General features: G+C 39.5%; 1 protein-coding gene across 5 annotated transcripts in view; it reads left to right on the forward strand.

Moving 5' to 3' along the window:
• LOC6503205 overlaps positions 1 to 23,437 on the forward strand; it is a 76,709-nt gene that overhangs the window by 9,469 nt on the left and 43,803 nt on the right. For 2 of the 5 annotated variants that reach the window (XM_032455962.2, XM_032455963.2), the window contains 3 exons: positions 1,548 to 1,845; positions 16,446 to 16,913; positions 16,993 to 17,174. In XM_032455962.2, coding sequence (XP_032311853.1) covers positions 1,701 to 1,845; positions 16,446 to 16,913; positions 16,993 to 17,174 — 795 coding nt within the window. In that variant the 5' untranslated portion in view covers positions 1,548 to 1,700. Of the gene's footprint in view, positions 1 to 1,547; positions 1,846 to 16,445; positions 16,914 to 16,967; positions 17,175 to 23,437 lie in introns of those variants that run through there. The other 3 variants (XM_032455964.2, XM_044716929.1, XM_032455965.2) reach the window with 3 other exon arrangements.

Here is a 23,437-nt window from a genome sequence, read left to right on the forward strand (position 1 = left end):
CCACGGATTTTGTGATGCCAGCTTGGATGAGTATGGAGCTTGCGTTTACGGGTTGGTAGGCTCTGATTGTCGGCTGCTATGTTCAAGATCTCGAGTGGCACCCATAAAAACTCAGATGATACCAAATCTGGAATTATTTGGTGTTGAGTTACTAGCAAGAGGCTGACCTTGGGACCTACAACCTTGGGAGATTATTATTGCTGGTGTGACTCCTCATTTGCCCTATCCTGGATTCAAGACGAAGCTGCTCTATTTAACGTTTTTGTTTCTAATCGAGTATTTTCCCTACAGAAGCTCACCAAGTCAATGAAATGTCGGTACGTTCCCACGGCATTCAATTCAGTCGATCTATTATCAAGATAGTCCTATGGGCCTTCATTTCTTCGGGCCTCCAAGGATAATTGACCTGCCATTATTGTGGCCGAAAGTGCAACGGTCGAGTTCCGCGCCCGAACCTTATTGACTCCTCAATATTGAGTCTTTGCCTTCGGTTAGAAATTTTGTCGCTTTATCTGTCGAGAGGGCATTTCTGTCCAGGATCTGTGAAGGGAACCCATTTACTGTTGCGCATCGTTCAGAGCACTGTTTAAGGAAGTCATAAGCTTGATAAAATCGCGCATATTGGTTTCACCCTCAAGCCCGCTTGTCTCCTTTGTAGATAATGCTGGCTTGCTTCGCGTCGATGGACGACTACGGAACTCAACGTTTTTAATGGACGCCATCCGATTATTTTGGCAAGACTCACTCCGACTATAGCTACGCATTTTCATGAGATGAACCTGCACTCTGGCCCATTAGCGCTAATTGCGAAAATTCGGTCCCAATACTGCCCCGTTGGGTGGAGATTCCACAGCTTCGTTTCTGAGCGTTTCTGAGATATGGTCGGATAACGCTACAAATTTTGTGGAAGATTCACCAGTTCCTCAGCCAGAATCAACAGACATCTCTTTACGAGCTTTGCCTGTAGGAAACTATCGAGTGGCGATTTATTCCTCCACGTTCTCCCTATTTTGGCGGCAAAACACCACATTTATGGGGCCGATGGCCCGCAGTTCTTGGCTTCGAAGATTTGAGGACTTTGTTGTTCCTCTTGCATTGAGGCATGGCCTTAATCGTTAAATTAAGACCTCTTGTATTAATTTCAGAAAATCCTGCTGACCGAGATGTGCTTTCGCCGGCAATTTTTTTAAACGGCGGCCATCCTCATTACGTTTTCATTCATTACGTTTATCGATAGCGTTGCGTTTCTAAACTGTTAGGGTGGGTTTTCCTGGATTTAATCATATATGGCTAGAGGTTAGGTAGATTTAACTAAAAGACATCTATCTGGCTACTAGCTTAAACTATATTGACTTAGCCTAGGGATAGCATAGGCTTTTATTTTATACATTTTCATCCTCAAAGGGATTAATATAGAACTTATAATTTCCATACCTAAATAAAATTGTATATGATGTGTAAACCCTTCGGAATAAACCTATGCTATATTTAAATTTAAAATTTCAATCATTTTTATTATAATAATTAATGATAAATATTTTTTTTAGTAAGCTGATCCAAGCAACTATAGAACTATAGTCATAGAACTATCAAGCATGTGCAAAATACATAAACGAGAAATAACTTCATAAACTAAAAAAAATATGATGCATTTACACTCCACTCTTTACCTAAACCTGTACAAAAGATGAGACGTACAGATGAATAGCGTATCATCAGGATCGGCATTCAACGCGGCGCAGACCCGACTTCTGGCGCCCTATTTACAAAGAAGTCTAAGACTCTTACGGATTTTCGCCGCATTTGTGGTTTTTGGATCTCCTTTTTATTCTTCATTTGTTTTGGGTAAGTTCTTTAATGAATACGCAAATTAATAAATGAGGAATATGATGGGATCAAAGCGGCGGTGGCCAAGTGTGTTAATAGGTTGACTATTTTCCCGACACCAAACTTCACACAAGGGTTCGAATCCCCGTGCGATAAATACACATTTTTTCTAGTTTCTTGAAACCATTTGTTGACTATTTAAAACAAAAATAATAATAAGAAAATAAGAAAGACACCTTTCTTTGGGCGGAGCCATAGTTGATATACCCTTTCAGTTTGCCTTCGCCAATATTTAATTAATGTATATTATCATTATAAAAGTACTTTAATATATTATACCTGCTGGTTTCAAAAGGTTTCGGGTATGACTAAATTGATAGTATTCATTATTACTACTGTGGGTAAAAAGTAAGGAGAAATTGTTTGTGAAAGGAAAACTCTTGATTTTTTTTCAACTTTTATTTCGTCTCCTTCTAAGTAATTACTTCCCGGTAGAATACATGTTTCCGGTAGAATAGATCGTTTTCTCAAATCCTTATGCCAAGTAGTCTCTTTCCGTTATAGTCATGAGCGCTTTCTTCGATTAAGATTTATCTCCGTAATTGACTCCAAACGCGTTCCCCGAAGTGATCTCCTAAGTTTTGGAAAAAGCCAGAAGTCAGACGGAGGTAAATCAGGAGAAACCGGAAGTTGCGTCGAATTTTAGTGAAAACGGAAACGAGTGTAGTGTAGTGTGAGATGGTGCATTATCGCGATGCAAAAACCAAAAGTTGCTTAGCAATACTTCTGATATTTTTAATCGAATTTCTTCGACGAAATATTCCTTATTAACAGTTTGACGAGGTGGGAGGAATTCATAGTGCACCACACCACGAAAATCAAAATAAGCGGTCATCCTATCCTCGATTTTTTACCTTTGACCTTGATCCTCTTTGTAGTCTTGTAACTTTTTTAAACATTTGTCGTTTAGTACACCCAAGCGTAAATATAATGATAATTATATTAAATTAGATGTCATTAACATTAAAAATCAGAGAAAAAAGAACTAGCCCCAAATTTTAATCCAGCAAATTTTAGGTTCAAAATTCAAAATTATTATTATAAACGTCAACAAACCTGTGTCAATAAAAATCTACTAGTGAAACTTCCTTTTTTAATTTTTAATTAAAAAGTCCTAATCCTATTTCGGGTTTTAGCTTATAATGCTAAGAAATACGGAATGCAGATTCGATTGTATAGTGCTGTAAGTTACGTAATTTATGAACCACGTTGGGATTAACAGAAGTAAAACAAAATTTATAAATAAGCAAACGTATCAATTTCGGCTTCGCCCGAAGATAGCATTCCTTTACTAAATTTTTATAAAATTGACCGAATAGTGAAGTTGTCATACGAATTTAATATTCTAAGCTGCTACGTAACTGCAAAGGTATATCATCTTGGGCTCTGCCCAAAGCTAGTTTTCCTTTCTTTTTTATTTATTTGTTTTAGACTTTAGATTATTTAGACTTTTTTTTCCGCTCAGCTTCCTCTGCCATCTACCCTCCTCCCGCTAACTCGACCCAGAGACGCTACCGCATAATGTTCGGATAGCGGGAATAGATCCGAGAGTAAAGAACAGAGTAAAATATTACGTGAGAGAGTGTTGCTCAGATAAAGCTTTAAGAATATATTTAGGGATTTAGGGTTTTATGTAGAGCAAAGCGAAATGATTTGGTAAAGACTATTGTAGTCCGAACATAATACCCTAAAGGGATCGCTCAGGACATATGTCGAGCTACAGTGTCCTTTTACTAATAACGCTAAATTTTAAGCGTCTTATATGCTGGCTTTTTACCATTGATATGACAATATAGAAACAAGGCACTACGCATCGATGATAAGTTAAATTTTGAAACTCTACTGTGGTAGGAGTGAAGGTCAAGATTTGCGTCCCATTAAAGCCCTCTAAAGCCGAAAATTAGGATTTTTTTTACGCGGTTCCCACTGCATACGTACAGCCTCCCGTCCAACCGACCGAAGGACGCTGCCGCGTAATGTACGCGGGAATCGCGGAAATATATCCGAGATAGTTTAAGCGAAGAGTAGGAGAAAGATATCATAAGGAAGAGTGTTGCACAGATAAGGCTGTTTATATAAGCGATTTAAGATTGTTAGTGGAGCAAAGTGACAAGATGTGGTAGAGAACATTGTAGTCCGAACATAATACCCTGAACGGATCATGTTGGGCATATGTCGAACTACAAAGGCTGAGGAGTAGAGGACGAAAGTTTCTAGTCCTTCTACTAGAAACGTTAAAATTAATGCGTATTAGTAAATGCTGGCTGTCTACATTTCCATAAATAAGAATATATAGAAACATGACACCCAGCATCGTTCTACGATTTGTTAATGATGGTAAGTGGATTAGTAAAAGTCTACTACGATAAGAGGGGTGGTAAAGATTTGCATCCCAATTAAGTCCCCTAAGAGCAAAAGTAAGGAAGTTTTTTTGTACGGATTCAATGTGATCTTGGTGTACTCCATATTGAGAACTCCAGACACACGATCCATACTCAAGAATCGGACGGACCAGTGATGTATATAACGTTTTAGTTATGTACGGGTCATTAAATTCTTTTGACCATCTTTTAATAAAACCAAGCACACCCATAGCTTTATTAACCATGGTAGATATATGGTCGGTAAATTTAAGTTTCAAATCTAATAGGACACCTAGATCGTTAACCTGAGTTAATCGTTCTAAGGCGTTCCCATAGAGAAAGTACATAGCCTGGTGAGGACTAGATCGGAGAAAAAGTTTACATTTCGATCCATTAAGCTTTAGGTTATTTGCTAAACACCAATTTTGAAGTTTATCTAAATCGGGATGAAGTCTAGACTGGGCGCTAGTGAATTTATACTGAAGGCATAGCTTAACGTCATCAGCGTACATAAGTACAAGTGAATTAGTTAAGACAAGGGGAAAGTCGTGAATAAACAGTGTGAAAAGTAGGGGTCCAAGATGGCTTCCATGGGGCACCCCAGATGTGGCGCGTACTAAACGCGAGGTAACATCTTTAAAGAAAACACGATGGGTTCTCCCAGATAAGTAGCTCGAAATCCAGATAAGAAGATCAGTTGGGAATCCTAAAAGACTGAGTTTACTTATAAGAAGCGAATGGTTAACAGAGTCGAATGCTTTACTGAAGTCAGTGTAAATGACGCCTGTTTGTAAGCCATTCCGGAACCCATCCGTGAAAAAATATGTTAGCTCCAATAAGTTGATAGTGGTGGAGCGGCGCTTCATGAAGCCATGCTGGCACGGAGTTATAATTGAACTACATAGGTGTTGCAAATGTGGAGTGATAAGTTTTTCAAAAAGCTTTGGAATTGCTGACAATTTAGAGATGCCTCTACAATTTGCAACGTCGGATTTTTCCCCTTTTTTAATGCAGCGGAATAATGAAGGATTCCTTCCACATAAGGGGAATGATTAAAGTTTCCAGGGATAGATTAAAGAGTTTAACGAGCGGTTTGCACAGAGCCTCGACGCAGTTCTTCAGAACACAGCCTGGTACTCCATCAGGGCCTGGCGAATACACGGGCTTGACCTTACACGACCTTAAGACCTGAGTTCTCAAACGTAAGCAGTGAACTGAATCCTGCAGCGGCGAATATAACTCCTATAACATTCTGCGTTATGCACGGTAAAATTGGACCGAGCTACTAAGTATCTTGAATAACTAACTGTACAGCCAGATAATCTATGTTTATTTAAAAGTCTACTCATACTATTCTTGAGGTGCCTTGTATACCAAGGCGGATTCGTTGAAGCGGACGTCTATTTCCACGGCACGCAACCGTCGAAAAATATGTTTATAATGTAATAACATTTTTTTAATGCTATGTTTATATCCTCGGAATTGTTTTCGATTCAAGAGTGGGTTAATATGGATCCTCAGGGTTAGAAAGGGGCAAAGTTCTGGAAAGAGTAATTCCATCAGGATCAGAAACGAAACATAAGTCCGACCTAAAGAATTTCTAAGGTGGTTAATTTGCCCGAGTGACATGTCGAACATGCCCTCAGGGAAGTCATGGTGGGAGTTAAGCTGTAAAGACGGTGAATTATCAACATTTGACCACATAAGTTCTGGGATATTAAAGTCACCCAGAGCTATCAGCTGGTCACCATCAGACAGACGATCGAAAACCAAACGAATAGCGGACAAATGTTGCCAGTATGTTGGCGGTACGGACGAAGGTGGTATGTACGAACAAGTAACATACAAAGATTGATCGGACAAAGTGATTTTGATGCAAAGAAATTCAGTGTCAAACTCTTGTGATTTTACCTCTTCAGAAGCGAATTTGGAGTCTACAGAAATTAACACAACTCCTCCCCTTTGCAGAGTTCTATCACATTCAAAAGTGGTGTACCTACTTGGAAAAACTTCGGAGCTTTAGATCTCTGTGTTTAACCAAGTTTATGTAAATACAATAATGTGAGATGCAAAGAAAAAAGTACCAGAATATAGTTTGGGTAGTTTACTACGTAACCTTCTTCTATTCTGATAGGTAAGTGTTAGAGAAGACATTAGTTTTTTAAAACTGAGGAAGATGAGGTGGAAGGTTGGTCAGAGGCCGTAACATGTGGGAGTTTTACACCCACAGGTTTGGTTAATTTTTTTTTTCACCGTACTTGGCTGATGTTCTTGGACGAAAATATTCTCTGTCCAAAAGCTGGCGGAACAAATCGTCTAGAAAATCTGCAAGGGCACACTTATTTTGAAAGATGACGTGTGCCTGGTATATGAATATTTAAATTTTGTAATTTCCACCACCTTTATGTCGACTTTTGTTTTGGCTTTGATGTAAGCCGAGATATCAATCTCTGAAGTGGCAGGGGCAAGCCGGGAAACAAAAATGTGTTTCGATGGTGGGATCACCTGCAAGGGTTTTGGTGCTGCCGTAACTAATCAGTACGGCATCAGTACGTACCGGGGGTACGGACGGTTGATTACACTGTTTGGTGACTGTTACGAGGGTTTGAATTATTGGGTCTAGGATCACTTGAAGCGATGCTACAGAGGACATATCGGACAATTGCTCATTAATTCTGAGATATTCGGAAGCCGAATTTTTCTCAGGTCCGGCCCTTGGGGTGGCCAGAGGTTTAATCGGCTGCATAATAGTCGGCTAAAAGAGGATTTTTTACGCTTTGGACACTCATTTAGTAGTTGGAGACTACTAAACTGTGTATCGAGCGCACAGAGTTGGTGATTGATTTTACGAAAACCACTAATCAACTCCATTAATCCGCTTTTAGTCTGCCTCATTAACGATCTCATTTCGGCCTGAACAGCACGACAACCGTCACAGCAAAAGTAGAGACCAGACCTACGCGAGATTGCATCCGAAACTGAGGCCGTGAACCCGGCACATTTAGCGTGTAAAACGTTTTCACAAAGCCAGCAGTGGATGGTAGGCTGGGAAGACGAGATTGTTTTATTACAAGACTTCAACGCACAGGATCTCGTAGGTCGGTTGACTATACCCTATTGCTGTCATATAACTGATTGTTCGGAAATGCCATAACTTAGTACAGATTCCATTGGGGACAACTTAACCCGATCTGTCAAAATTCATAAGGATAGGCCGACTATATCCGATAGCTGTCATATAAGTGGCAGTGGAGCATAAAAGCTTTTCCTCTCTTTATCTCAAAGCGGACGGACGTTTTTTTTTTGTGCGCACTGCGTTTTCAAAAAATTTGCTTATTAGCTTCCCATAAATAACACAGGCCGACAATTTCCAACTTTTTTTTTCCTCCACGCATAATTTTACCCGCTCCATAACCTTTAGGCTCCCCTGAACCAAAGTCCAGAACAAACATAGGTTCTATCACCCACAGTTTCCGCGGTACACCTAAGAGAAGAAAGTGATCAAATTTTACCATATATTGAATTATGTAGGCCGCGTAATGGCGATGACCATCATTGTTTCTAGTACATATCATTTTTGAAATGTATGTGTACCAACTAAAATTAAAAAATGGTATCTAGCAGTTACCATATCTTTGGAATACTCATCCAAAGGTGAAATCTCCGATTTTCTACATAAATTTTTGGTCTTCTATGATTTTTCCCCAAACATTTTCCCATGGAAGGTTTTTTTTTCCTATTGAAATCAGTAAGAAAAACTGGAATTTAAATTGGTCTGTGCGTTGAAGTCTTGTAATAAAACAATCTCGTCTTCCCAGCCTACCATCCACTGCTGGCTTTGTGAAAACGTTTTACACGCTAAATGTGCCGGGTTCACGGCCTCAGTTTCGGATGCAATCTCGCGTAGGTCTGGTCTCTACTTTTGCTGTGACGGTTGTCGTGCTGTTCAGGCCGAAATGAGATCGTTAATGAGGCAGACTAAAAGCGGATTAATGGAGTTGATTAGTGGTTTTCGTAAAATCAATCACCAACTCTGTGCGCTCGATACACAGTTTAGTAGTCTCCAACTACTAAATGAGTGTCCAAAGCGTAAAAAATCCTCTTTTAGCCGACTATTATGCAGCCGATTAAACCTCTGGCCACCCCAAGGGCCGGACCTGAGAAAAATTCGGCTTCCGAATATCTCAGAATTAATGAGCAATTGTCCGATATGTCCTCTGTAGCATCGCTTCAAGTGATCCTAGACCCAATAATTCAAACCCTCGTAACAGTCACCAAACAGTGTAATCAACCGTCCGTACCCCCGGTACGTACTGATGCCGTACTGATTAGTTACGGCAGCACCAAAACCCTTGCAGGTGATCCCACCATCGAAACACATTTTTGTTTCCCGGCTTGCCCCTGCCACTTCAGAGATTGATATCTCGGCTTACATCAAAGCCAAAACAAAAGTCGACATAAAGGTGGTGGAAATTACAAAATTTAAATATTCATATACCAGGCACACGTCATCTTTCAAAATAAGTGTGCCCTTGCAGATTTTCTAGACGATTTGTTCCGCCAGCTTTTGGACAGAGAATATTTTCGTCCAAGAACATCAGCCAAGTACGGTGAAAAAAAAAATAACCAAACCTGTGGGTGTAAAACTCCCACATGTTACGGCCTCTGACCAACCTTCCACCTCATCTTCCTCAGTTTTAAAAAGCAAGCTAGCACGGCAGAAATGCATTGGGAATGACCAGGAGGGGGCGCGGGGGTATCGGGACAAAGTCCGATGACCGGCACAATAACAATGCGGATCGGAGGTCCAAGCGGGGCAAACGGCAATAAAGAAATCCGCCGATAGGAAGGCGGCGGGATTGGAGAAAGTTAACGGCGAGAAACGAAGGAGCAAAGGACTAACGGCAGGAAGCGAGATTTGCAAGGATTAACGGGCGCCTCTGGCACTATATAAGGAGGGCCCCTGGAGCAAATTGAGACCGAGTCTTCTAGGGAAGCTGGAAGAGTTGGGTGAAAGACCCCCCGTGGGTAAGTATAACATTCAAGCGAGAAAGTTTCCTTGGAGGAATTAGGAGTATAGGCTGAAGGAACCCCCGTAGGTTAATCCGACAGTCTCAAGTGCTGGATTTCAAGCGGACGCAACCACCTAAAAAGCATTAAAGATAAAGGAAATGACTATGCTACAACTCAATTATTTGCTCCGTCTAATAACACAGGCCAACAGCAAAAAATCTCCAAGCATAATAAGAAAAAAAAATATTCCATAAAAAAATGTTCGAGGAAAAAATCATCAAAAATCAAGACCAAAAATTAATGTAGAAAATTTGAGATTTCCACTTTGGATGAGTATTCCAAAGATATGGTAACTGCTAGATACCATTTTTTAATTTTAGTTGGTACACATACATTTCAAAAATGATATGTACTGGAAACAATGATAGTCATCGCCATTGCACGGCCTACATAATTCAATATATGGTAAAATTTGATCCATTTCTTCTCTTAGGTGTACCGCGGAAACTGTGGGTGATAGAACCCATGCTTGTTCTGGACTTTGGTTCAGGGGAGCCTAAACGTTATGGAGCAGGTAAAATTATGCGTGGAGATTTTTTGCTGTTGGCCTATGTTATTAAAAATTATTAAAAATGAAATAATTAATTTATACATTTTATTTGTTTTTATTATTGAGGAACTTTAAACCACTGTACCAGGGAAACGAAAGGGGGATTAAAGATAGCAGTTAGTGCGAGTTTGTAAAATGCAAAGAATAGAGATAAGAATCTCTATTGAGCGAGAATATGAAAAGCAATAGAATAGAAGCAACACCGTAACAGACGAAGAAGCAGATCAGGGCTATGTTTGGAAAGAAAATTAATAAAATTATTATTTTACCTCCAAATATATCACTGCACACGCGAAGCGATACGGATCTAAAAATTGCAATTTGTTTTTTTTATGTGTATATGAATATACACCGAATTTTTATGGTAAGCTTATTACAAAGTTTAAAAAACGCAGTGCGCACAGAAAAACTTTGCTTCCTTGGGGCACTCCAGATGAGACGCGGACTAGGGTGAGTGAACATTTAAAAAAAAGACCTTTCAAGTTCTTCTAGATAAGTATAAATGATTTTACTTAAAAGAAATAAAAACTAAACACACGAAAGCTACCACTGTACCAATATAATATATATATTTTAACAATACATTTATATTAAAACTACTTAAAGACAAAGAAAAACAATTCTACACGGTTAAGCCTCAGAACCAACGAAGCTTCAAAGTAATTCTCCGAAATGTTGATCATGCAACAGAACATTTTTCAAGTAAAACGCAAAACCACTAGCAATTTTTTCTTTTGAATTAAAACAAAAACCAAATCTTCAAATTAGTAAGCCACACCAAAAACGAATAATACTTCAATGTACCAACTATCCCAACTGCCCCAAGCAAAAAAAAATCATAACTTCAGCGGGATCAAGAAATATCTTGCCGTTTTTTATCCACCAAAATGTAATAACACTTCTTAAAATCCATTGGTAATCGACTGGTGGCGATTACAATGCTAAACATATTCTATAAGGTGGAGCTCCAGGATACTAACGCCAAAAGTAAAAAAGGATACGATGTTATTATGACTAATAAACATTATACACACACACAGGAGAACAAACATACTGGCAAATCGAAACAAAACAATTCCCTTGACTTAATTGATTTCTGCCTAATAAAAAACTTTATCTACGAAAATATAAAAATTAAATCCTACCTTGACTTATCTTCAGACCATTCTCCAATTAAAAAAACACTCCATAACTAAACCACCATAAAAAAACTTTCATAAAAATACTATATCACGTTACAATCATATGAAAAGGGAGAAAAATTTGTCGACATCCTACATCCAACCCAATTCGAATCTTGACTCCGTAATCGTTAACCCTACCAATAAAAACAAAGTGAACACTTGGGTAAGGACCAACAAAAAGAAAGCTGATACTCTGGAGAACAGCCAAAACGCTTTGATTTCAGAATCAATTGAAAATCCAGACATTTTTATACTTAATTAAGCACAACATAAAATATTGAAAAACACAAAATCAATGGTATATGACTAAATTTTTGGAAAAATACTAAAAGAACTGACGCTACCACAATTCATTTTTGAGACATATTTAATGGAATCTTAAGACTAAAATACTTCCTAAAGACTTAAAAAGTTTTCCAAATTTTAGCAACCTCAAAAAGAAATATGAATATCACTGACGTAAGTTCATATAGAATAATCAGTCTACTTCCCATCCTATTTAAACTATTCCAAAAAATGCTTGTTGACAGGATTGACCAAATCCTGAAACAAAAACTATCCCCCTCCTTCAATTTGGATTCAGAAAACAACACTCAACTATCCAGCAGATCCAAAAAGTAGTTCATAAAGTCAAAGACGACTTTGAAAGAAGGAAGAATTGCATTGAGTATGGCACAAAAAACTCCTTCACAAGCCTCCATCACTTCTTCAAAAAATCTTATCATAAACCTATTCAATATTTTTGAATGCTAGTATCCTTTTTTTCATTAAAAGAACGTTAGGAGTGCCTCAAGGCAGTGTACTTGGTCCCTTACCGTACCTAGTAGACATACCAAAACAAATATCTATCTATGATAGCGGCCTTGAGGATGATATTGTATTAATGGCATCTAACGAAAGTGAAAGAATGACTATTGAAACCCTACAAAGCTAATATCCACAAAAGACCATTGGTTTTAAATATGGGACATCGAAATGAACAAAGAAAACACGCAGCACGTAATAAATATAAAAAAGAAAGGAAAGCTAACTTCGGGCGGAGCCGAAGTTTATATACCCTTGCAGTTAAGTTGCAGTCAGCTAGGTGGCGACACGCATGTTATATTATTAGATATATAGCGGACCGTATATAGTCGGCCGATCCTTATGAAATTTGGCATAACGAATTATTTTGCCAAAAGAGGAATCCATTGAAACTCCCATCCTTCTAACTTGAAAAACAACCAAGTTATGGTATTCCGATCAATCAGTTATATGGCAGCTATAGGATGTAGTCGACCGATCCGTTCCGACTTATATACTGCCTGCAAAGGAAAGAAGGTTCAAAGGAAGGAAGTTTCAACTCGATAGCTCTAAAACTGAGAGACTACTTTGCGTAGAAACGGACAGACGGTCAGACGGACATGCTTATATCGACTCAAGAATGTATATATACTTTATAGGGTCGGAGATATCTCCTTCACTGCGTTGCACGCTTTTGACCAAAATTATAATACCCTCTGAAAGGGTATAAAAACAACATGCTTCATATACAACGAAGTATCCAATTAAAATTGACGGAGAAAAAATAAAACAGATACACATGGAAAATACTTCGGGATTACGATTAACGCAAAACTTACCTGAAAGCAACATATATTGAACAAAAGAAACGAAATGAAAAAAAATTCCTACAACTAAATTGGTTTTTATATGGATATATAGAATATAAATATGAAGGACTGCAAGTAAAGAGAACCTACAATCAGAAATTTTACTCAATTTAAGATTAAGGTGTATTTATTGAACATTTTAGATATTTGATTGTATATATCCTTCGACCAAGTAAACAGGTACAAATGAATCGTGATCGAGATCTGAAATATTTAAAAAATAAACAGCAATATTGAATATTTCCAAGTGAAAAAAAAAATTTTATTGATTTTTATTTTTTCGATGAGACAAAAATCAATATTCCACATTTTTATTCTTTCGCTTAAAGAATTTTTAAATTAAATTCATATCAATAATCAATATTTATGGTTCATGATCATAAAAATAATGAATATTTATAATGAAAAAAGCAGATGGAAATTTTTAATGGCAAAAAATACTTAAAAATAGGGAATGGTTAGTAAGTCAAATACTTAAATAAGTAGCCTTAAAAAGTTTTCATTAATACTTTTAATACTAGTATTAAATATTGAAAAATTTTAATTGTGTTTTAGAAATTGGCATATTTTCTGACTCCCCCTGAAAATAAGATTTATTAATAGACGTATTTAATGTGCAACATCAACAAAGAAACCAGGCGTTGTTTTTATACTTATGTATATTATGTACGCACGCCAAGGCACGCAGCTCGTCACCTCGTAGATTGCCGTCCACAGTGATTGAATTGGAAATTAGCAATATGTTATCAAATATTAAATATATTACCTAACTGTCTGATTGAGAGTTTTTATTTCATCAGGTGCATCAAACAATATTAGTGCTGGGCTAGACGGCCATTGCGTTGTAGGTGTTCTGATCTGAATTACGCGATCTGAATGTTGTTGAAAGTAAGCGAAAGTAATTGTCTGTTGAGAATGTACGTTATGGGTTTATCATTTCTTCATTTATTCATTTATTAAAAAAAATATCGTTAATTTAATTGAAATATAAATATAAAGTTAATTTTAATGCGCAAGTCAGAAAGCCATCTCTCGACTTATATTAAGTGATCCGTTAATTGCTCTGTTGCTCGAGGTGGTCATTTCGAGCGGCTCAGGATGAGTATTTTATGTAATTTATGAGTATAATCTGGAAGTAGAACTTTGATTTTATGATGCATGCGGCAGACTCTGTCAAACGCTTGGGAAACATCGAGGAATATCGCAATGCAGTATTTTTTTCTTAACGAATTTCTTATGTTATCAGGCATTATTGTACAATGCCTTTCGCGGAAGCCAAATGGATGTGGCGGAATAATTTTTTGGACTTATATATGCAGTTATGTGACATCAAAGCCATTTGTAAAAAGTTTTGAGAGACATGGTGGCAGACTTATTTGTCCGTACTATGATGAAGTAGTTTTATAGTAATAATTGTTTTTTTCCATTTTTATGGGTAATTTTTATAGGTAATATCGTACACCCTTCATTCCAAAAGAAATGGAACTTTGGGTAAATACCAAAAAGCAATGTATATTTTCAAAAAAATTTTGTTTCCAAATCAAGGTGTTCCTTCTCATCGATACACAAATTGACACGCTCCAATAGGTTCTCAAACGACTTCTCCATGTCCTTCATTGGAATGGTCTTTAGAACGTCGGTTGTTGCCATCTCAATCGATGCATGCAACTTTTCTTTCATCGTTAAATGCAGTTTAGGGAACAGATAGTAGTCGCATCAAGCCAAAGGGATAAAGTCTTTTTGGACCAAAAACTCAGTTATAACTCGCAAACGATGTGATGGTGCATTATCAGGAAAAAGTGTCCAAGGCCCGACTCTTCGATATTCTGGCCAAATACGAGGAATTCTTACCAGCAATTTTTTGGTATTTTTAAAGATGCTTAAGGTTTCTCGAACATTTTTGTTTTTTTTTAAATTGAATCAATAGTGAAATTCGATATATATTTACTATATCTATTCGATATATATCCAATTATATGAGCTGCTACGTAACTGCAAGGGATAACCCGAAGTTAGATTTTTCATCTTGTAATATTTATAAATAACATATCAACCTGCTTTCTTCATTCGAACTACTTACTGTGCCATAGTCAGCATGAGTTTTTTCTCGGTTCACCGACTCTACCTTTTTCCACTACAGAATAAGCAACAGTAAGGTTAGTCCCTTGATCCTTGTAGTGCCTGGGTTATTGGCTGATACTGTTTGAATTTAAATGAAGAGGTGGTAGATCTAGGCATCTTATTGCACAATAAATTTAAATTTTCCATTCACTTAGACTTTTTAATGACTAATGCGTATGCTGGGCTTTGTGAAGAGGTACACAGATCAGTGTAAAAGTCGTGCGGATTCGAGCCCAATCCATCATTAATAACTGTGATATTATTTTCCTTAAGAAAAGGGGCCGGAGTTATCGTGCCAACCACAAATGAAACCAGGCAATTGAACGGAGCTTTAACTGAGCTGGTTCTTTTTAATGGAAGCTTTTTTTGGGGGTACGGGGAGTCGGACATCCCCCCGTTCCAATTTGGGAATAAAGACAATGCGTGATTGAGTCACTGTTGTTGAATTTTTCCTAGAGAGAAGGGTATTTTCAAGATACGAGCACAAAATACAAATTGTATTTGTGCAGGTATGATTTCGTGCGGGCCTTATTTATAGGGTTTAAAAATGTGTATAGCCCAGTGCAGGGTTTTCTGGTCGATGGTTAATTTAAAGTACGTGGGCGTGACGCTAGTTTCGGGCGTCTCGTCTGTGCCTCGATAGCATTCAGCATCGCTTCGCTTGTACAGGTCTAAGTGTCATCTTCTTTGTATATCCCAGCAGCAGAAGTTCCATGAGAATTTGTAGTTTGCTAAGGAGTGCTTGTGGTCGGCACCGGTCCTTGCCCTGTTGAATAGGGTTCTGCATGCCGTTCTGATTGTGGTTAGATCTGGCCATAACCAGGGAGGCTTTTTAAAGGAAATGCAAGCTTATGTGAATGCTAGCTTCAGAGCGTTGAGGTGATTCATGTTATTGTCATGATTATTGACAAGCCAGAAGAAAGACACTGGAAAAATTTTGCTCATTAACCGAAGGTAATTCGAAAGCAGGATTTGTTTTACCTGTCCTTTGGGTGGCAACGGACATAAGCTGCTGCATGATTGCTGTTGGGATGTCTAGCGACCTTTGGTAACTCTAGTTGGTTTTTTAGACTTAGAAGACTCATTCAAAATATCCTGAGCAATCGGACATCCACTGCAGCAATAATGGAGGCCAGCACGACGAAAAGTTGAATTGAAAACTGATGCGGTGGAGTCTGCATATTTAGCATGTGCAACGCTTTCACACAGTCCGCAATTGATGCTGTAACGATGAAATAGTCTTATTGCACAATTTTAGGGAGCAGAAAATTTAAGAATCCATAGTCATAATATACTAAATATTAAGCAAAGGAGCCTTTGACTAATGTACCAAAATCAATATTAAAGAGCGAGAATAAGATACTTACAAAAGAGCAACAGGTGTTAAAAGATTAGTGCAATACGTATGTAAATGAAGAATGTGAAGCGGTAGCAAACGAGAGAAAAAAGGCGTCATATTTATACGATCCGGTATGTGCCATACCATATAAACCTCCATGTTATCGCAAATATATAGCAATTAAGTTAGCTTTTTTCCATGTTTTATCACAATTTTTTAATCTTTAGGTTTCTTTGGTAATCACAGTTTTTATTAAAGCCCTTTGTTTATTTTCAGGTACTGTACCTATCGATATTGCACATAAAATTCCAAACATTCATCGAAAAGTTGAAGATGGAGGAAATTTTTCCCTTTATGGTATTAACACCACTGCTGAAAACCCGCTTAGTTATAGCAACAATGCAGAGCCTTCTATTCATTCGGAATCCTTACTAAAAAGCGGAACCCAGGAAAGATCTTCAATTTTAACCAAACCTTTTTACATATCGCGGCCTATACAGCTTGTCACCAAGTTTGACGTTGACAATATACCCCCAAAAGTACTTAAAAATGTAATTGGTCACGATAAACCATCTAATCCAATACCCACAGTAACAATGGCAGCCGGTGCGTCATCTCATAAAGCGGCATTAGAACTAATAAATTTACATGGCGTTTTACTAACGACAGAATCAACAAAAAATAAAGCTAATAATATTAAAAAATTTCTCGATTATGCACATTTAAGAGACCATTTTAAAATTGGTAAGATGGGACGAATAATAACACAGGAAAAATTAACCACTGTTTCTTATAAAGAAAATTCTATTGTTCTCTACGCTAGGCTCAACAGAAATAGAGCAATCTCGGATATTTCGTACTACCCATCACCACGAACACCATTTGGGACCATTTTTTGAAGAGCACTCTAGCTTTAAATCTCAAAATGATGGTCATGTATCAGCAGTTCACTTGTTTACAGAAGCTGCACTGAACTGTCGAGTTGGTATGCTTAAAGACAAAACGGTGAGTTCAAAATTATATAATATATTTTTTGGTGTCCTCAATATTTAATATCCAGTTTTTATAACCTTGCAGAGGGTATTATTATTTTTGTAGAAGTATTAAGAAGTAGAAGTAAGTAGAAGTAAGTAGAAGGGTATTATTATTTTTGACATAAAAGAAGGCACCCAGCCTTCTTTTATGTGCAGGCAGCATATAAGTCGGAACGCACGGGATCGGTTGACTATACCCTATTGCTGTCATATAACTGATTGTTCGGAAATGCCATAACTTAGTACAGATTCCATTGGACCTTTCCACACCTTTAGGCTCCCCTGAACCAAAGTCCAGAACAAACATAGGTTCTATCACCCACAGTTTCCGCGGTACACCTAAGAGAAGAAAGTGATCAAATTTTACCATATATTGAATTATGTAGGCCGCGTAATGGCGATGACCATCATTGTTTCTAGTACATATCATTTTTGAAATGTATGTGTACCAACTAAAATTAAAAAATGGTATCTAGCAGTTACCATATCTTTGGAATACTCATCCAAAGTTGAAATCTCCGATTTTCTACATAAATTTTTGGTCTTCTATGATTTTTCCCCAAACATTTTCCCATGGAAGGTTTTTTTTTCCTATTGAAATCAGTAAGAAAAACTGGAATTTAAATTGGTCTGTGCGTTGAAGTCTTGTAATAAAACAATCTCGTCTTCCCAGCCTACCATCCATTGCTGGCTTTGTGAAAACATTTTACACGCTAAATGTGCCGGGTTCGCGGCCTCAGTTTCGGATGCAATCTCGCGTAGGTCTGGTCTCTACTTTTGCTGTGACGGTTGTCGTGCTGTTCAGGCCGAAATGAGATCGTTAATGAGGCAGACTAAAAGCGGATTAATGGAGTTGATTAGTGGTTTTCGTAAAATCAATCACCAACTCTGTGCGCTCGATACACAGTTTAGTAGTCTCCAACTACTAAATGAGTGTCCAAAGCGTAAAAAATCCTCTTTTAGCCGACTATTATGCAGCCGATTAAACCTCTGGCCACCCCAAGGGCCGGACCTGAGAAAAATTCGGCTTCCGAATATCTCAGAATTAATGAGCAATTGTCCGATATGTCCTCTGTAGCATCGCTTCAAGTGATCCTAGACCCAATAATTCAAACCCTCGTAACAGTCACCAAACAGTGTAATCAACCGTCCGTACCCCCGGTACGTACTGATGCCGTACTGATTAGTTACGGCAGCACCAAAACCCTTGCAGGTGATCCCACCATCGAAACACATTTTTGTTTCCCGGCTTGCCCCTGCCACTTCTGAGATTGATATCTCGGCTTACATCAAAGCCAAAACAAAAGTCGACATAAAGGTGGTGGAAATTACAAAATTTAAATATTCATATACCAGGCACACGTCATCTTTCAAAATAAGTGTGCCCTTGCAGATTTTCTAGACGATTTGTTCCGCCAGCTTTTGGACAGAGAATATTTTCGTCCAAGAACATCAGCCAAGTACGGTGAAAAAAAAAATAACCAAACCTGTGGGTGTAAAACTCCCACATGTTACGGCCTCTGACCAACCTTCCACCTCATCTTCCTCAGTTTTAAAAAGCAAGCTAGCACGGCAGAAATGCATTGGGAATGACCAGGAGGGGGCGCGGGGGTATCGGGACAAAGTCCGATGACCGGCACAATAACAATGCGGATCGGAGATCCAAGCGGGGCAAACGGCAATAAAGAAATCCGCCGATAGGAAGGCGGCGGGATTGGAGAAAATTAACGGCGAGAAACGGAGGAGCAAAGGACTAACGGCAGGAAGCGAGATTTGCAAGGATTAACGGGCGCCTCTGGCACTATATAAGGAGGGCCCCTGGAGCAAATCGAGACCGAGTCTTCTAGGGAAGGTGGAAGAGTTGAGTGAAAGACCCCCCGTGGGTAAGTATAACATTCAAGCGGGAAAGTTTCCTTGGAGGAATTAGGAGTATAGGCTGAAGGAACCCCCGTAGGTAAATCCGACAGTCTCAAGTGCTGGATTTCAAGCGGACGCAACCACCTAAAAAGCACCAAAGATAAAGGAAATGACTATGCTACAACTCAATTATTTGCTCCGTCTAATAACACAGGCCAACAGCAAAAAATCTCCAAGCATAATAAGAAAAAAAAATATTCCATAAAAAAATGTTCGAGGAAAAAATCATAGAAGACCAAAAATTAATGTAGAAAATTTGAGATTTCCACTTTGGATGAGTATTCCAAAGATATGGTAACTGCTAGATGCCATTTTTTAATTTTAGTTGGTACACATACATTTTAAAAATCATATGTACTCGAAACAATGATAGTCATCGCCATTACACGGTCTACATAATTCAATATATGGTAAAATTTGATCAATTTCTTCTCTTAGGTGTACCGCGGAAACTGTAGGTGATAGAACCTATGTTTGTTCTGGACTTTGGTTCAGGGGAGCCTAAAGGTTATGGAGCAGGCGAAATTATGCGTGGAGGAAAAAAAAAGTTGGAAATTTTCGGCCTGTGTTATATATCCGGTATATTGTGTGGAAATAGGGAAAGTATGAGGCTACTTATTAGAGGCGGAAACACAAGCGCCTCATCTGTACCGCAAGGGCATAGATACCCCCTAGCTGTCCGGCGCTGTTTATTTACGAGAAATTGTGAAAGAAATGTCCGATGTTAAAGATAAAATGATTTTTTACAGCACTAGCATTCTTTTTCCATTATAGTGATACAAGCATCCTTCCTTTTTGTATATAAATTACCTTATAGGCATCGGTTGTTCACAAAAGCATATGATTAAATCACAACCCCAATTGCACATTGAATAGTGTTTACTTTTACAAAAAAAAGTGTTTACCCTGAAAAGTGGAAATTGTCGGCCTGTGTAATTAAATATGGAAATTAAACTTGTCTGTGCGCTGAAGTCTTGTAATAAGACAAGCTGCTCTTCCCAGCCTACCATCCACTGCTGGCTTTGTGAAAACGTTTTACACGCTAAGTGTGCCGGGTTTACGACCTCAGTTTCGGATGCCATTTCACGTAGGTCTCCACTTTGGCTGAGACGGTTGTCGTACTGTTCAAGACGAAATGAGATCGTTCATGGGGCAGACTAAAAGCGGATTTAAGGAGTTGATTAGTGGTGTTTATTGAGATGAGTTTACCTCACACTTTCGAAAAAACTAAAGGTGGCTGTTTACTATAATTTTAAACGACGACGAAAAATAATTCACAAGCGTTCGACTCAACGTTATAATTCGCTATATTTTTACCAAATGAACTTAAGCCTAGCTTATCTATTGCGGAGGAGCGGGGCGAATTCACGGGAGAGCGCAAGTGAGCTTTTCTTGCGCTCTCACTCCGCCCTATGCTAACTTATACCAGACTTCAATACAATTCAAACTTCTACAAAATCTTCTACATTAATTCAACACCGGTCCCGTAGAAGGCCTTCATCAGGCTTCAACTACTGGCAACCTCGCCAGCTTGTGGACTGCTCTCCTGAAGACCGCTCCTGCACTACTCCTGACGTCGGCGACCCTGACCCTTCCGTCCGCGCCGGCGTGAGTCTCCACGACCCTGGCGGTGATCCACTGTTGGGCGGCTGGTTGTCCTCGGCGACCAGGACCAGATCGCCCTTCCTGGCGTCCTCCTGCTCCCGCTGCCACTTCGACCGCGCCTGTAGGCCCAAGACGTACTCCCGGGACCATCGCTGCCAAAACGTTTGCTTGATTGACAAGACAAGCCGCCATCGACGTGCGTTAGACCCTGCTGGTCCGGGGTCGCTTGGGTCCTGACTGAGAGCGCCCAGGAGCCTCGAGTTCAGGACGGCCTCGACTCCAACGAGGACGGTCTGCAGCTCCTCTGCGGTCAACTTCGCGCTGCCCACCGCTCGTAGGAGTAGGTGCTTTGCAGACTTCACACCTGCCTCCCAAAGTCCGCCCATGTGCGGAGCCCGCGACGGTACAAACGCAAATACGCATCCTTTTTTTGATGCGTATTGTCGCAGTTCGTCCGCCTCGTCCTCGATTTGCTGCTGCAGTGCCGCGAAGTGGCGACTCGCTCCGACGAAGTTCGTCGCGTTGTCGCAGTGCACGATCCTCGGCGCCCAACGAACCTTTGGAAGGCCAATAAAAAGGAATCAGTTGACAAATCGGAAACTACTTCTAAATGTACTGCCTTGGACGCAAAACAAACAAAAAGGGCAATGTAAGACTTGTAGGGTGGTCTACCACGAATTTTCAACGTCGTTTCAATAGGTCCACAGAAATCCGCGCCACATATGGAGAATGGGCGGAGAGCACGAACTCGATCTAAGGGTAAATCTCCCATGATTTGAGTCATCAGATGAGGCTTGCATTTAAAACAGCGTATGCATGACCGCACTATCTGACTGCAGTCTTCCTGCGCGTTTACTATCCAAATGCGCTGTCGCAAGAGACTCACCAGTGCTCGTGGACCCACATGAAAATTCGACAAGTATCGGACGTAGCTCTGAACAAATTGAGAGCGCTTCGTCAACAATACTGGAAACTTGGCATCGTACGAAATAGGAGCATTAGCTAGTCGCCCCCCGACCCGCAACAACGAAAAGGTAAGCCCAGCCTGAGAGGTTTCATGGACAAACGGACTTAGCTTCTGTAGGCTTGGGCTAACAACAAGATTTTTTCTAACATTTTTAATTTCCTCTTGATACTCGTGCTCTTGGACTATATGAACAATTTTATTAAAAGCTTCTTGATATTCGACAGGTGAAGGTACATTATCAGAAGTAACTACTAATTTTTACACCTCCTTATAAAGCAGACCATGTAAACGAACACTCGCAGCAGTTTTAAGTGAGAGGAAAATCCTTCTATCACTTTCAACAAATAAGAGACAGAGACCATTGCAGTCAGTCCGACCGCATTCTTCTTTGCTTCCACCTGCAAAATCTCTGGTGACGGATCAAACCGGGTGCTCGTTGGCCACTTATCTTCCGGCTCCGTTAAAAACGATGGACCTGTGAACCAGATTGATTCCATCGTTTCCCTTACGTCTCCACCTCTTGACCCAATATCTGCCGGGTTCTGTTTAGTTGGTACATGCCGCCACGTGCTATCCTCTGACCACTCTTGAATCTCAGCAACTCTATTTGATACGAACGTTGACAACGACGATGGATGGGAACGAATCCAATGAAGACAAACTTCTGAATCTGACCAATATACACTTCGTTCGATCGGTGCTTTGATAAGAGGTTTTATTTTGCGACAGAGGTCCGCGAGAAGGTGAGCGGCACATAACTCAAGACGGGGGAGCGTCTTTGTCTTGAGCGGCGCTACTTTCGACTTTGCTGACAACAATGAGACTTTACTACCTTCTGCAGATTTGCAACGGATATAGACGCAGGCTCCATAGGCTCTCATCGATGCGTCAGAGAAGGCATGAATTTCAATTGGTGACATTGGCTCACTTATCACAAATCTCGGTATAGATCTCTTCTAACTGTGACAAGGCAAGCTGAATCTTGTTCCATGCGGTTTCCAAGTGCAGTGGAATCGACTCATCCCAATCTAGCTTATTAAGCCAAAGTTCCTGCAACAGGATCTTTCCTTTAATAAGGATCGGGCTTAATAAGCCAAGGGGGTCGAAAAGCTTCGATGTCACCCAAAGAATATTCCGCTTAGTCGCCCTTTGACCCATGACTGATCAATTTCGAACTTAAACAGGTCATCTTTAGGAACCCAAACGATTCCTAATGTTTTTGTCAGCTCTGAGTCCGAAAGTTTTATTGGCTTAACCGTGCTCTCGGATGCAGTAACTTCAGGCGAGTTTGAAAACCACTTACTCAATTCAAACCCAGCGTTTTGAAGAACCTGAGTTACTTCAGACTTAATTGTCTTTAGCTCCTCCACGCAACCAGCACCCGTTAACATGTCGTCGACGTAAAAGTCAGACCCAATAACTTTAGCAGCTCGAGGGAATGTATTTTTCGCGGATTCACTCAAACTCTTCAAACACCTTATGGCCAGGAATGGAGCTGGTGCAGTGCCATAAGTAACGGTGTTGAGCTTGCACAATTTCAAGGACTCACACGGGTCTTTTCTCCACACTATCAACTGGTATCGTCGATCTGCTTCATTTACCATCACTTGACGATACATCTTTTTTATGTTGGCTACCAGAGCGAATTTGTTTAGCCGAAATCTAAGAAGAGTTGAGTAAAGCTCTTTCTGAATTGTTGGACTCACCATCAACAACTCATTTAAACACTTCTGTGTGGATGTCTT

Source organism: Drosophila ananassae, chromosome XL (assembly GCF_017639315.1).
Source record: "Drosophila ananassae strain 14024-0371.13 chromosome XL, ASM1763931v2, whole genome shotgun sequence".
NCBI lineage: Eukaryota > Metazoa > Arthropoda > Insecta > Diptera > Drosophilidae > Drosophila > Drosophila ananassae.